At 37.9% G+C, this 11808-nt stretch overlaps 1 protein-coding gene and 1 long non-coding RNA gene across 3 annotated transcripts; both read left to right on the forward strand.

Moving 5' to 3' along the window:
* The first annotated feature begins 2009 nt into the window (after window positions 1-2009).
* On the forward strand, window positions 2010-4619 carry LOC102195682 (uncharacterized). Of its 2 annotated transcripts, none has more exons than XR_312424.1 (3): window positions 2010-2061; window positions 2200-2482; window positions 4398-4619. It is a non-coding gene; the product is annotated as an uncharacterized LOC102195682 (long non-coding RNA). The 2 variants fall into 2 exon arrangements; XR_312423.1 differs by having other exon boundaries at window positions 2011-2061; window positions 2197-2482.
* Window positions 4620-4621: 2 nt separating this feature from the next.
* Window positions 4622-9239, forward strand: LOC102196816 (sterile alpha motif domain-containing protein 9; the record flags this gene model as incomplete). The annotated part of the gene is made up of 1 exon (XM_005754610.2): window positions 4622-9239. A coding segment is annotated over one exon (3396 nt), but the record flags the coding sequence as incomplete, so codon positions are not given.
* Between the last annotated feature and the right edge of the window lie 2569 nt (window positions 9240-11808).

Below are 11808 nucleotides of genomic sequence, written 5' to 3' on the forward strand. Positions count from 1 at the left end.
AGCATTACTGCAGCATCGTATTACTTCCTGTTCCTGTTTCAATGCACTGTGGTCTTCTTGTCGTTTAATTTGTGGGGCTTGATTAATTGCAAACTTTTGCACAGAGACAAATTTTATAGTGTACAACCCAAATTCCAGAAAAGTTGAGACATTCTTTAAATTTTAACAAAATGAAAACTAAGACTTTCAAATCATATGAGCCAATATTTTATTCACACCAGAACATAGATAAAATAACATGTTTAAACTGAGAAATTTCATAATTTTATGCTTCCTACAGATGGTTGAAAAAGCAACAAAGTTAAAAAGATTCAGTTGGAAGAACATTTAGCAAGTAATTGAAATTAATTGATATCAGGTCTGTAATGTGATTAGCTATAAAAGGAATGTCTTGGAGAGGCAGAGTCTCTCAGAATTAAAGATGGGCAGAGACTCTCCCCAGAGAGTGTGTACAAAGATTGTGGAATACTTCAGAAACAATGTTCCTCAAAATCAAATGGCAAAGGCTTGGCAACTTATATCATCTACACTGCACAACATCATTTGTGTTGTCAGATTTATGCGGCAGCTAGTTGGGCATCACCGCACACTTTTGTGCGGTGTTATCGGTTGGACGTTACAGCCCCCCTTGGCTCATACTGTCCTTTCTGCTGGGTCTACCACTCACTAAGGATGTGGTGGTCCAATTCCGGTTCGGTGGCTGCTCTGTTCTGCGTGTATATATGTCCCATACTTATGTGTTGTACCTCGTTCCTCTCCTTCAGGGAACAGAAGTTATAGACATAACTATTCGTTTGTTTGTACCTTCTCTCTTCAAGCCTCCGCTGTCTCACACTCTCCCTCTTTCTCCTCCTGTGTCCCTCACCTCTACATCCATCAGTCAGTCCATCAGTCTGGCTGACAAGCCAGCCAGGACCAGGCTAATCAGCTGATCTCTGGATTAAAGAACACCTGCATTGTGTAGCTGCTGCACTGAGGTCCAATTCCTCAATAAAAGTAACAGTTCCATGGCAACAAGGAGAACAAAAACTCTCTCAACCCACATGTTTAAGAGAAAGCTATTAAAACAAAATAACATTCTAAATAATATGTAAAGACAAAGTAAAAAAGAATAGCCAGTGCACACATTAATATTTGCCATTTAATTATTATTAGTTATCTGATAGCCACATCAGCCATTTTTTATTATTATTATTAACGTAGCAGCTAACAGACTGTACTTGGATAAAAGATAAATAATTGCTGCAGGCTGGAACGGGTGGAATATTGAGCCATGAAGGAGTGAAATATGGACACATAGAGATGATGTGTTAAACTTTTTTTCTCAAATTTAGGTGATCCAAAATGAACCAGTCAACAACAAAAAAACCACCTCTGATTGAAAAGTGGACCACAGAGGATGTTCACCAGTGGCTGACGGCAGAGGTCAAAGTTCAGCAGAGTTGTGCAGACAGATTTACTGAAGAGGAAGTGTCGGGGGCATGTTTAGTTTCCTTCAATAAAACAGACATTTTGGACTTCGGAATAAAACACGGTCCTGCTGTGAAAATCACAGCTTATCTGGAAAGTCTGAAAAAAGCATGTAAGCATCAATCAGAGTTCCCAGAATATGTGGAAAAATGGACCAAAGAGCAGGTGAGCCAGTGGTTAATGCAGCATGTGAATGTATACAGCAAATATGCAGAACGACTCCAAGAGGAAGATGTGTCTGGAGATTGCCTTGTTTGCTTCAGGAAGCAAGATTTAGTGGATCTAGATGTAAAAGGTGGTCCTGCTGTAAGAATTATTTCAGCACTCAAACAACTGAACCAGAAACCGGAGCCAACTCTGCAACCTATTACAGACCAAAAAGAAGCTGCCAAACCCACTGAACCAGGAAATGCTCAGGCCAAAGAAATAAACCGTCCAGAATCATATGAAAACACTGAATCCAAAAGAGATGGGATAGTGGAAAAAGACTCCAAACAGATTCAGTTACCATTTAATAAAACTTCAGAGAAGAAAGAAATTCAACAACCAAAGCCACAGAACACAGGGGTCTGGAACAAAGGAACTGTTGTGGTAAAGTTTCTGTTATTATTTATACACCACACTACATCAAATATTATATACATATTAATATAGCTTTATACAAATGAAAATGAAAAAATAAAAATCAATAAAGCTGTTGGATTCTTAAATATTGCTTTCTTCCAGCAGACCACAGTGTCACCCGATGCATCCAGGATTACTGTGGAGATCAAGAACATCCTTGATGACCTTTTGAAAGTGGATCTTAAAACATTTATTTTTCGTTTAAGATTACACACTGAATCCAAACGTAAACCTATTTGTCAGAGTAAACTGGAGGATAAGGACAGCATGGATATTGCTAAATTAATGACTGACCACTATGGAAGCAAGGAAGCTCCACAGGTCGCAATACAAACTCTAAAAGAGATAAATCAGCTGAAACTTGCCTGTCAGCTGGAAGAAAGAATAAGTAAGTAAGAATCAACTAACTCTTCATTTCATGGTTATGTAGTGGCTGAAGCCTGTTCCTAGTAAGAATGCATTCAAATAATAAAATGTGCAACTTAGGTATAAGCTATAAATTCCTGAGAGCTTTGGGATGTGGTTTAGAGTATAACCAACTGCACTCCTGTAGGAGTACTATACGACGGCATACGGCTGTTCAATATAACAATATATGTTGGATGACGGTATGAAAATGTCTACCGTTTCATATTACGCTATTGTTTGTTTCATGGTGTCGCAAAATAAACTAGTTATTCAGCCTGTCTGGGAAAGTAAATGGTAAATGGCCTGTATTTGTATAGCGCTTTTACTAGTCCCTAAGGACCCCAACGCGCTTTACACAACCAGTCATCCACCCATTCACACACACATTCACACACTGGTGAAGTAGTCTCATCATTCTTGACCCCCTGTCTAGGTTTGTAATTTGTCAGTGCCTTTACTCCCTGTCACATTCGCTTGGTATTTCCTGTCTCACAGAGGTGTCCCTGGATTCTCTCTGCATAAGTGCATTTTGCAGCCTTTATTTCTTTATTAGAGTGCAGACCTGGCCCAGCAAGGAGCACTCTGATCCCCTGTCCTGAAAGCCACATCTCAGGCTGTCAGCTGTGAGCGCACCTATGTGGTCATCCAGGATTTCTGGTTGTCTGTTATGTCCAGCAATGTAGCAATCAGAATTATTGTCTGAAGGCCAAAATAAATTCAGAACAGATTTATTTTCCCAAGTTGACCCTTTGGTGCTGTTATTGAGTCATCAGTGTTTTTGATTAAAAACTGATGGCTGCTTAATGTTGTCCTACTTTCTATTCACACTTTGCTCCTAGATACGTTTCCACTGCAGGTCTATTTTAAGTTCCAAATATGGGTGAAACACTCGCATTTACATGGTGACAACTGAGCACTACAGAGCTGCGCATTAAAAGGAAACTTTAAAAGCAAATAATTTGTCTTATTTTTAATAATAAAATTATTCAAATTACTCATTGAATTGTTGCAGCCCCAGTTTAAATTACCATAGAAAGTACTTGTCAGGACATACTTGTATTCTATATACTGGAAAATTCAAAGTTTTGAGTGACAGATATCGTTAATTTTTATTTCTCTTATGATTTTATGAAAATCACAATAATATATAAAATACATCAAGCTGAACCGTTAACCTTCAGAGTGATCCTGTTTATGCTTTCTTTTGGGTCTGCGCTTGCAGGTCCTGCTGGTTCAGAGACTTATCACCTATAAACAAAGCAAGATAAACAGCGATCCATTTTAACTTGCAAGGCAAGTCTGGTTAGAACCAGGCTCTTGGAGCTGAACGCTCTTCACCTGTTTCTCAGCCAACTTCAAAGAAAACGCTTTCCCTGCAGCCTTTTATTCAGTGAATACAAGCACCACCCATTGTAAAAAAACAAAAAAAAACAAAAAAAAACCTGTGGTGCATCATAAAATTAAGGCACTCTGTGTGTGTGTGTGTGTGTGTGTGTGTGTGTGTGTGTGTGTGTGTGTGTGTGTGTGTGTGTGTGTGTGAGAATGTGCGAGCGTGTGTGTGTGACTTCCTGCTGGTCACAAAGGGCCATCTCCCCTCATCCTGTATATGGATTAATTCCTTTAAAGGTTCACCATACACAAGCATAGGTGAGGCCATAAAGGGCAGGAAGAAAACATCCTTACTAAAAAAGGACACCTAGAACCTCACATGCAATGTGCGTGCAGTTAAACACTTGTAGCTATTGCATCCCCCACCTAGAGACAGTGGAGGAGCAGAAAAATATCTAAACATGCCATTTAGGACAAGGTTTACAAATTTAAGTACCACAATGGCAGCATTTAACATACACTCTAACACTTTCTTTTTACTTTGATTTATTTTTCTGTTCATACAGGTCAGCTGATGCAGATGACTCTATCAAAAGAATCTGTGAGGAAAGAAGCAAACCAGGGAGAAAAGCTGAAGACTTTGTTAAGTTGTGGTGGAAACTCACTTGATAACTATGACAAATTTGTTGTTGTTGTAAACAAGAGCAATCCAGAACAACTACATTATCTTCAGTTTCTGACGAAGTTGAAACTGTTCTGCGTGTTAGACTTTGACCACAGTTCTGCTGCCTCAGGTGGATTGTGTCACTCATACAGAGAGTCAAGGTGGGCCAACCAGCATACACCACCACAATTTCAAGGACAGACTGAGTCAGTGATAAAGAACCTCAACCTCTACAAACAGACCAGCTGGGTGTTCTGTAATGGCCGGCATGACTTGAACAGTGACTCAAACTTGGCGCTGGATTATAAGAACTGGCTCAGGAAATCCTGTAAAGATGTAGAACAGTTAGTTTCATTCATCTGCAACCCTGAAGTTCTCCTCCGTGGAAGATATCTGATCATCTTCCTCCTACTTTCACCTGTGGACACTGAGAAAGACCCAGTCTTTGATATCTACAAGGCATTCATAAAGCACACTGAGGAGGAAAACATCATCAGTGTATGTGAGTCTCAGAGCACATATCTGAAATGGAGGGAGCTGATCAAGGAGAAGTGTGACTCTGACATTGAGCATCTGTCCATAAATGAACTAACCCTGAGTGAGATCAATGGCACCATAATGACGATGGGACCATTCAGTCAGTCATCTGTACGGCTGCTTCCCTCTTCTGGTTCCAGTACTGTTGTCCTAACACAGAAGGATGAAGATTTATTGACAGCTCTAGATGTTTTGTGTACGAACCAATGTGAAAGCGTAGATGATGAAAACAGTTCAGAGTTTCATGAATTTAGAAAAAGTGTTGAAAAAGAATTCTACAGAGGTGGCAAAGTGAAATGGTGGAACTTCTACTTCTGTCACAAAGACAAAGAGAAGCCATTTATCAAGCGAGACAAGTATGAGAATGTGATGAAGCTGATCAGATCTCAGTGGAGAGATTCAAACGACATGTGTGTTCTGCTCAACCTGTTTCACCATCCTGGCTGTGGCGGCACCACCTTAGCAATGCATGTGATGTGGGACCTCCGTCATGAATTCAGATGTGCCGTGCTGAAAGACAACTCCATGCCCAAAACAGAAGTTGCCATCCAAGTTATTAAACTAATGAAACTTGAAAGTGAGAAACCATCTCCAGTTCTGCTCTTAGTTGATTCAAAAGAAACGGATAATCCTTACGATCTTGTGATCTCCATACGTAAAGCTGCAGTAGAAGAAAACTTCAGTGTAAGTGCAGATGATGCACCAAACTGGAAAGTTATCATCCTTAACTGTGTTCGTTCCCATAGTCCAAAGCAGCAATACAGACAGCACAATCAAACACAGAATCAGTTCATAACTGCTTCTTTGACCCCACAAGAGCAGAAAGATTTTGAAAAGAAACTCAAAGAGCTTGAAGAAACTCATGACAAACCTGAAAACTTTTACAGCTTCATGATCATGAAGAACAATTTTGACCAAAAATACATAGATGACCTTGCTCATAACACACTGGAGAATTTTGATTTCAGCAAAAAGGAGTCTGAGCTGTTTGCCTTTCTAGCGTTACTGAACACTTACGTGGAAGAATCAGAAATATCTCTCTCTCTCTGTGAGGATTTTTTGGGGATGAAATTTATTCGCTGGAGAGAGGACAGTGTTTTGGAAAGAATGAATCCGTATTCAAACCTTCTCATCATAGACAGGATTCAAGAATCGGGTGGATACGAAGGCCTCCGGATACTTCATCAGACCATTGCATCTGCCTGTCTGGCTGAGTTGGAGAGAAGCTGCTACAAGAAAGTCAGTGAAATTACTATGCAGATGCTTCATTATGATCTGTTCTTCAGTACTTTCGTTGTTAAAAACAGACTGATGCGCTCAATTGAACGAATGTTGATTGAAAGGCAACGTAAAAAAGATGGAGATGAGAGAGAACTATTTTCTCCTCTCGTACACAAAATCCATAACCAGCAGGGGAGACAAACCATCCAAGAAATCTTTGTGAAAGCCTCATCCAGATTTGTGACAAGTGCATCTATTCCTCAGGCATTGGCGAGATATTTGTACATCAATGAGCGTGACTTCCCAGAAGCTCTGAAGTGGGCAGAAAAAGCCAAAGACATTAAAGAAAATCCTTACACCTTTGACACAATCGGACAAATTCACAAAAGCAATTTAAAGTCTAACATGGACAGAGAAAAGCAGGAGAAATCACACAACCCAGAGGACTTGGACACAAACATTAAGATAGCCATCAATGGTATGAAAGCTTTCGAAAGAGCCCAACAGCTGGCAGATAAGGAAGATGAACCTCAAGAAGAACCACCTGATGATGACTCAGAGGACTACCCCAGAAAGTCATACAATGTTTATGGGTATGTGCGCATGCTAGAAATTGCTTTCTTGGTCTTTGAGATACTGAGCAAGTTGCCTTTCTTTGATGAACACAACCCAATGAAGAAAAAGTACCTGCAGAGTTTTCTTAGGGGAAATAAGCTCAACACTCTTTGTGATGAGGACAATGAGATCACCAATTGGTATGTCAAGATCATCAACGAACACGAGAGGTTTCTTGTTAAACTGAAGTCTGACGTCAAAGAAATATTTGATATCCTTAACTGTTACTTTGCCTACATTAAAGGGGTGTGTAAATTTGACTCAATGAATCATCAAATAGTCTGTGACCATTTTAAGAAGTATGTTCATCTTTTCTGTAGTACACCTGAAGAAATGACAAAAGAAAAAGAACATCAATCCAATCTCACTTTGAAATTGGATGTCCAGGAACAAAAGCTGTTTCTTGAAAAGAACCAAGCAGACACTTTCTCAGGAATACTTCAGCATTTGGACAAGCCTGCTGAAAAGATTGAAATGGTCACAGAATGCTACGCATTTCTGCAGAAAACTGGCAATCAAAAACAAAATTCACAAATGAAAATTAATTACATCTTGTCAAACATTGTTCTTTACTTTTTGAAACCAAAATCTAAACATGTCAAGAGTTACAGATTCCTTTCTGGTCTACTTTCAGAAACTCTGCAGGAAATAGGACTATGTTATCATCTCCCAGATCCTTATTATCTGGCTCTGCTTTTATTCTGGCCAAGTCCTACAGAGGAAAACACAGAAATCGGGAAATATGTCACAGCCATTCGAAAATCTTCCCACAAGTACCTGTCCAAGTTATTTAATAAGAGAAGCACTATTGCCCGCTTATACTTAGGAAAAGGGGAAGGACTAAAGAGGCTTGTTTCAAAACCTAAACTAGATGAGAGCTTTCTGCCAAAGATGCCTCGTGATACTTTGGCACAACTTTGGTGGAACGGAGACATATTTAAGGAAAAAGCAATCATCAGCCGCCTCCACCGGGTCAGTGGGACTATTGAGCAAGGAGCAGTGTATGCAAACTATGGTCAACAGAAGATCCTGGTGCGTCCAGCTCGGTTAAGTGGAATCAGAAGTGGCTTTAGCACAGAAAAAGTGTCTTTCTACATTGGTTTTGCCATTAACGGACCGCTTGCATATGATATTAAGTATGAAAACTAAGAGGGAGACATTCATAATGCAGCAAGACACTGAAGTGAGACAAGTCTAGCAGCTGCTATTAGCTTTATCAAGAAAATGTAAAGAAAATGTAGAGAAAATGCGAAACAAAAGGTGTATAATGTTCCCTAGTCTTCCCTAACCAAAATAAAAGCAAACAATAGACAAATGTCTAAACTAAGCTCCTAATCCAAACCAAAAAGCCTTCTCACTTCTACTACTGCTGCAGTGTTCGACATATACAGTGTAATATTTACAATTATCTGTTTACAAACCTATTTACAAAAACTGGTGGGCTGCTCACTAACAGACTTTCAGATCAGAGTCCCCACACAAGAATTACTAACAAAGATGCTGTTGATTTTGGAGGCAACACAGGAGCTGGTGTTTATGAGGCTGGTGTCCATCTAGTCAACCAATCCTGAAACCAATTCAAATCAGCCACTCAGCAAACAGCTTTCTCAGCAATACACTAAATTGGAGTTAAGAGAGAGAAAAGCATATACTAACATATACTGTGATGGGAGGAGCCGAACACAAAAACAACAGACATGATTCTGGATCATAACAGTATATTAATTTAATGTGTTGATTGAATTCAGTGATTTGTAAGTGATATGTATACTCTGTTATGATAAGTTTTTCAGATCACTGTGGTTCTGGTGTGGGATATTGACAAGCCATTTGGAACAGCTTGTTTTAATTATGTAAGAAATATAAAGTTGTTGCTTTTCCTTTGAAAAATATTGCAATACTAATCAGGTAACAGGAGCAATCTCTTTTTTTGACACGATTATTTGATTGTTGTGATTACTTTGTAGCGATTTATATTTGTAAATGCTATCACAGCTATGGATTTAAAAATATATAAATGTGTATTTTGTCATTTTTTAATACGTAAACAAGACAAATCTTATGTGTATTTATAATTTAGGAGGTCTTTGTTGAAACTTGAACATCTTGTTTGATGGGTTAAGGTTATGCACTTTGCAGTGATAAATGTTAGGAACTCTTTAGCTTCATATTCCTCCTGAAACCAAAGAAATGAAATAAACATGAATGTTTATTTTAAAATATTCTGTTTTTCATATTTATATCCAGCAGTAGTTGTGGACTCTCATTCAGAACTCGTAGTGTCTGTATAATTATGGCCTCATAAAATAAGGAAAATCTTTGCTTCTGGCTTGATTCATATTTATGTTTCTAATGTTGATAAATAAAAGTTGGTTCAGAAAATTATTCAGGCTTTGTTTTAAAAATTGATCTCTATATCCAACCAGAGCATGTTCTGGTGAGATATACATACATCAAGTCAAAACAGCATCAACTAAACTGTACAATAAATTAAAGTGAAAACAAAATGCCTTATATCTAAGTTTGGTCTTTTTTTTTCCATTAAAAATGTTTATTACTGTATTCCTACTCAAATCCTTTCGCACACTGACGTCTAACTTATAGGCCCACCCTTTGCAGCTATAACAGCTTCAGCTGGTGTGGGAAGTGATTTTTCTGTAGAGGACCTCGAATCCCAAAATGAATTAAATATAATGTAAATGTAAAAATTGAATATGTCAACAATTAATTTGAATTGGAAATAATTCATCAATTAACTATACAACTAATTAATTAAATGTGCATTCATTTCATTGGTTTAATTAATTATATATTTAATCAATTCATTATTTTTTTAAATTTTTTATATTTTTTATTTTCTGTCTTTTCTTTAAGAAAAGAAAAGCAGGTAAGTCATAAACTCCTTGATATGTTGATATTATGTCAGTAATTCTGTAAGTCTGAAGAATAATGTAAAATGTTCACTTTTTTATAGCACATCATTAAAAAAAAAACATTGCAGTTTCACTAGTCAGTCACAGGAAATGGTTTATGATAGTAATCCCTGCCTGTTGGATGACAGAACAAGAATGTTCCAGTGTACGTGACTAACCCATATAGGCTTAGGCATGTGATCAGCCAAAAAAAAAGTCACATAAGTATTTAGTAAATAATAAAAATAACAGTAATTTAATAATTTGCACTCAGTAGCAGGCCTTTTACTTGCTTATATACTTACCTCCTTACTGCTAAATGGCCTGATTCAGGACAGAACAGAGCTGCCACCCTGAGGCTGAAGTTTCCCGTTTCTGTTTTCTTAATTGGCTCTTTTTTGACATTGTGTTGCAACTGCAAAATTAATACTATACATCATAATTTAGGGTTAATCTATTTAAAATGTATAATATCAGTAAATGATATTATTGAGCTGATCTGGGGTTTTGAACTTGCATTCTTACATTTATACTGCTTGTATTATTGGGTAGTAATACTTCAGTCAGGTACTGTGCACAGTCTGACTCTGTCATCTCTGACCGTCTCTGTTGTGACTCAGATTTACACACACACACACACACACACACACACACACACACACACACACACACACACACACACACACACACAGAAAGAAAGCTGGCCTCACAGAGCGCCAAAAATTCATAATAACCCAAAAGTAATAAAAATGATGAAAAATCCATACAGTTTATGGAAATTCTGTACAGGCTGACATATATGACTCCAGATGGACTCATGAGCACTTCTTTTTGTGCTAACCAATTCTGGACATCCAAACCAGGTCCACAATTTGGTCATCCACCATGAGCAGACTTGGATGTCAATATGACATCTTTTTTTCAACATCTACTAAACTTCTAGTGTTGATGTCGATAGGGCCTCCATGCACGGTCCAAATATGGTCAATGTTCACGTCTTTTCAGTGTCAAATTTAAAATCATTGGTTTTATACTGCTTCTAGAGGCTCTGTAGTCCCGTGTTTCCAGAAGGTGTAAGGCATGTTTTAGTAAAGAAACAGTTATGTGTGAAGGAGTGCAGAGTGATCAGCAGACATCTATGAGATTGCTGGCCTCCTGAGCTAAAACAAAAGTGAGCAGCTGCTCAGTGGATGTTGAGCAGAAATGTCCCCAGCTTCTCATAGACAGTTTCAAAATGTGAACATCAACAAAAACGAGTAGATAGTCCAATTTATACATACACACTGAAACAAACTTCTTTCAGTCCTGCTACTGATCACAACTACATTTACTTCCTCTTACAAAGCTCTTCACAATAAAACAGGATACTTGTGAAAATGTAAAACCCCTCCCCAGCCCCCCACCCCATATATACTGAATAAAATATAAATAATCTGTATTCATATATACTATGTTGATAGCAGCAATGGTAATATTTGTAAATAAAAAAATGTATTGATCACGTAAGTTTCCTGCACCTGTCATAGACGTCCACCTGACATCCAAAAACATTATCCAGTCCAAAGTTCAAATTTTTAAGACCAATGGACTCAATATTGACATGATCTGCATGTCTCCCCAATGTCCAATGTTTAGTGGGAATGTAATATTTTTTAAAAATATCAACGTTGTTATGCAATGCAGGTTCATATCTACAAAATGGAAATTGACTTGGTGTGTTACAGTTTTTTACAGATGCTAGGACACATTTCTCAATACTTAGGCCACTTTTGCAAAACTCCTCACACAGTGAGCACAACAGAAGTCTATGTGGGCTAAACTGAGGATCAGTTATCATTGTTTTGGCACAAAATGCATTCAATGACTACATCTCTCAAATTTCATGAATTACAGTTTTTTCTGATTGCTTAAGCACATTTTTTGTAACTATTGGCTAATTTTGCAAAACTCTTCACACAAATAAGAAAACCTGTCACCCAATAATCAAAACATTGTAGTTCTCTTGCAAAAGCAAACACAGCTAGATTA

The sequence above is a fragment of the Pundamilia nyererei genome, unplaced genomic scaffold (genome assembly GCF_000239375.1).
Source record: "Pundamilia nyererei isolate P.nyererei 1_Seehausen unplaced genomic scaffold, PunNye1.0 scaffold00603, whole genome shotgun sequence".
NCBI lineage: Eukaryota > Metazoa > Chordata > Actinopteri > Cichliformes > Cichlidae > Pundamilia > Pundamilia nyererei.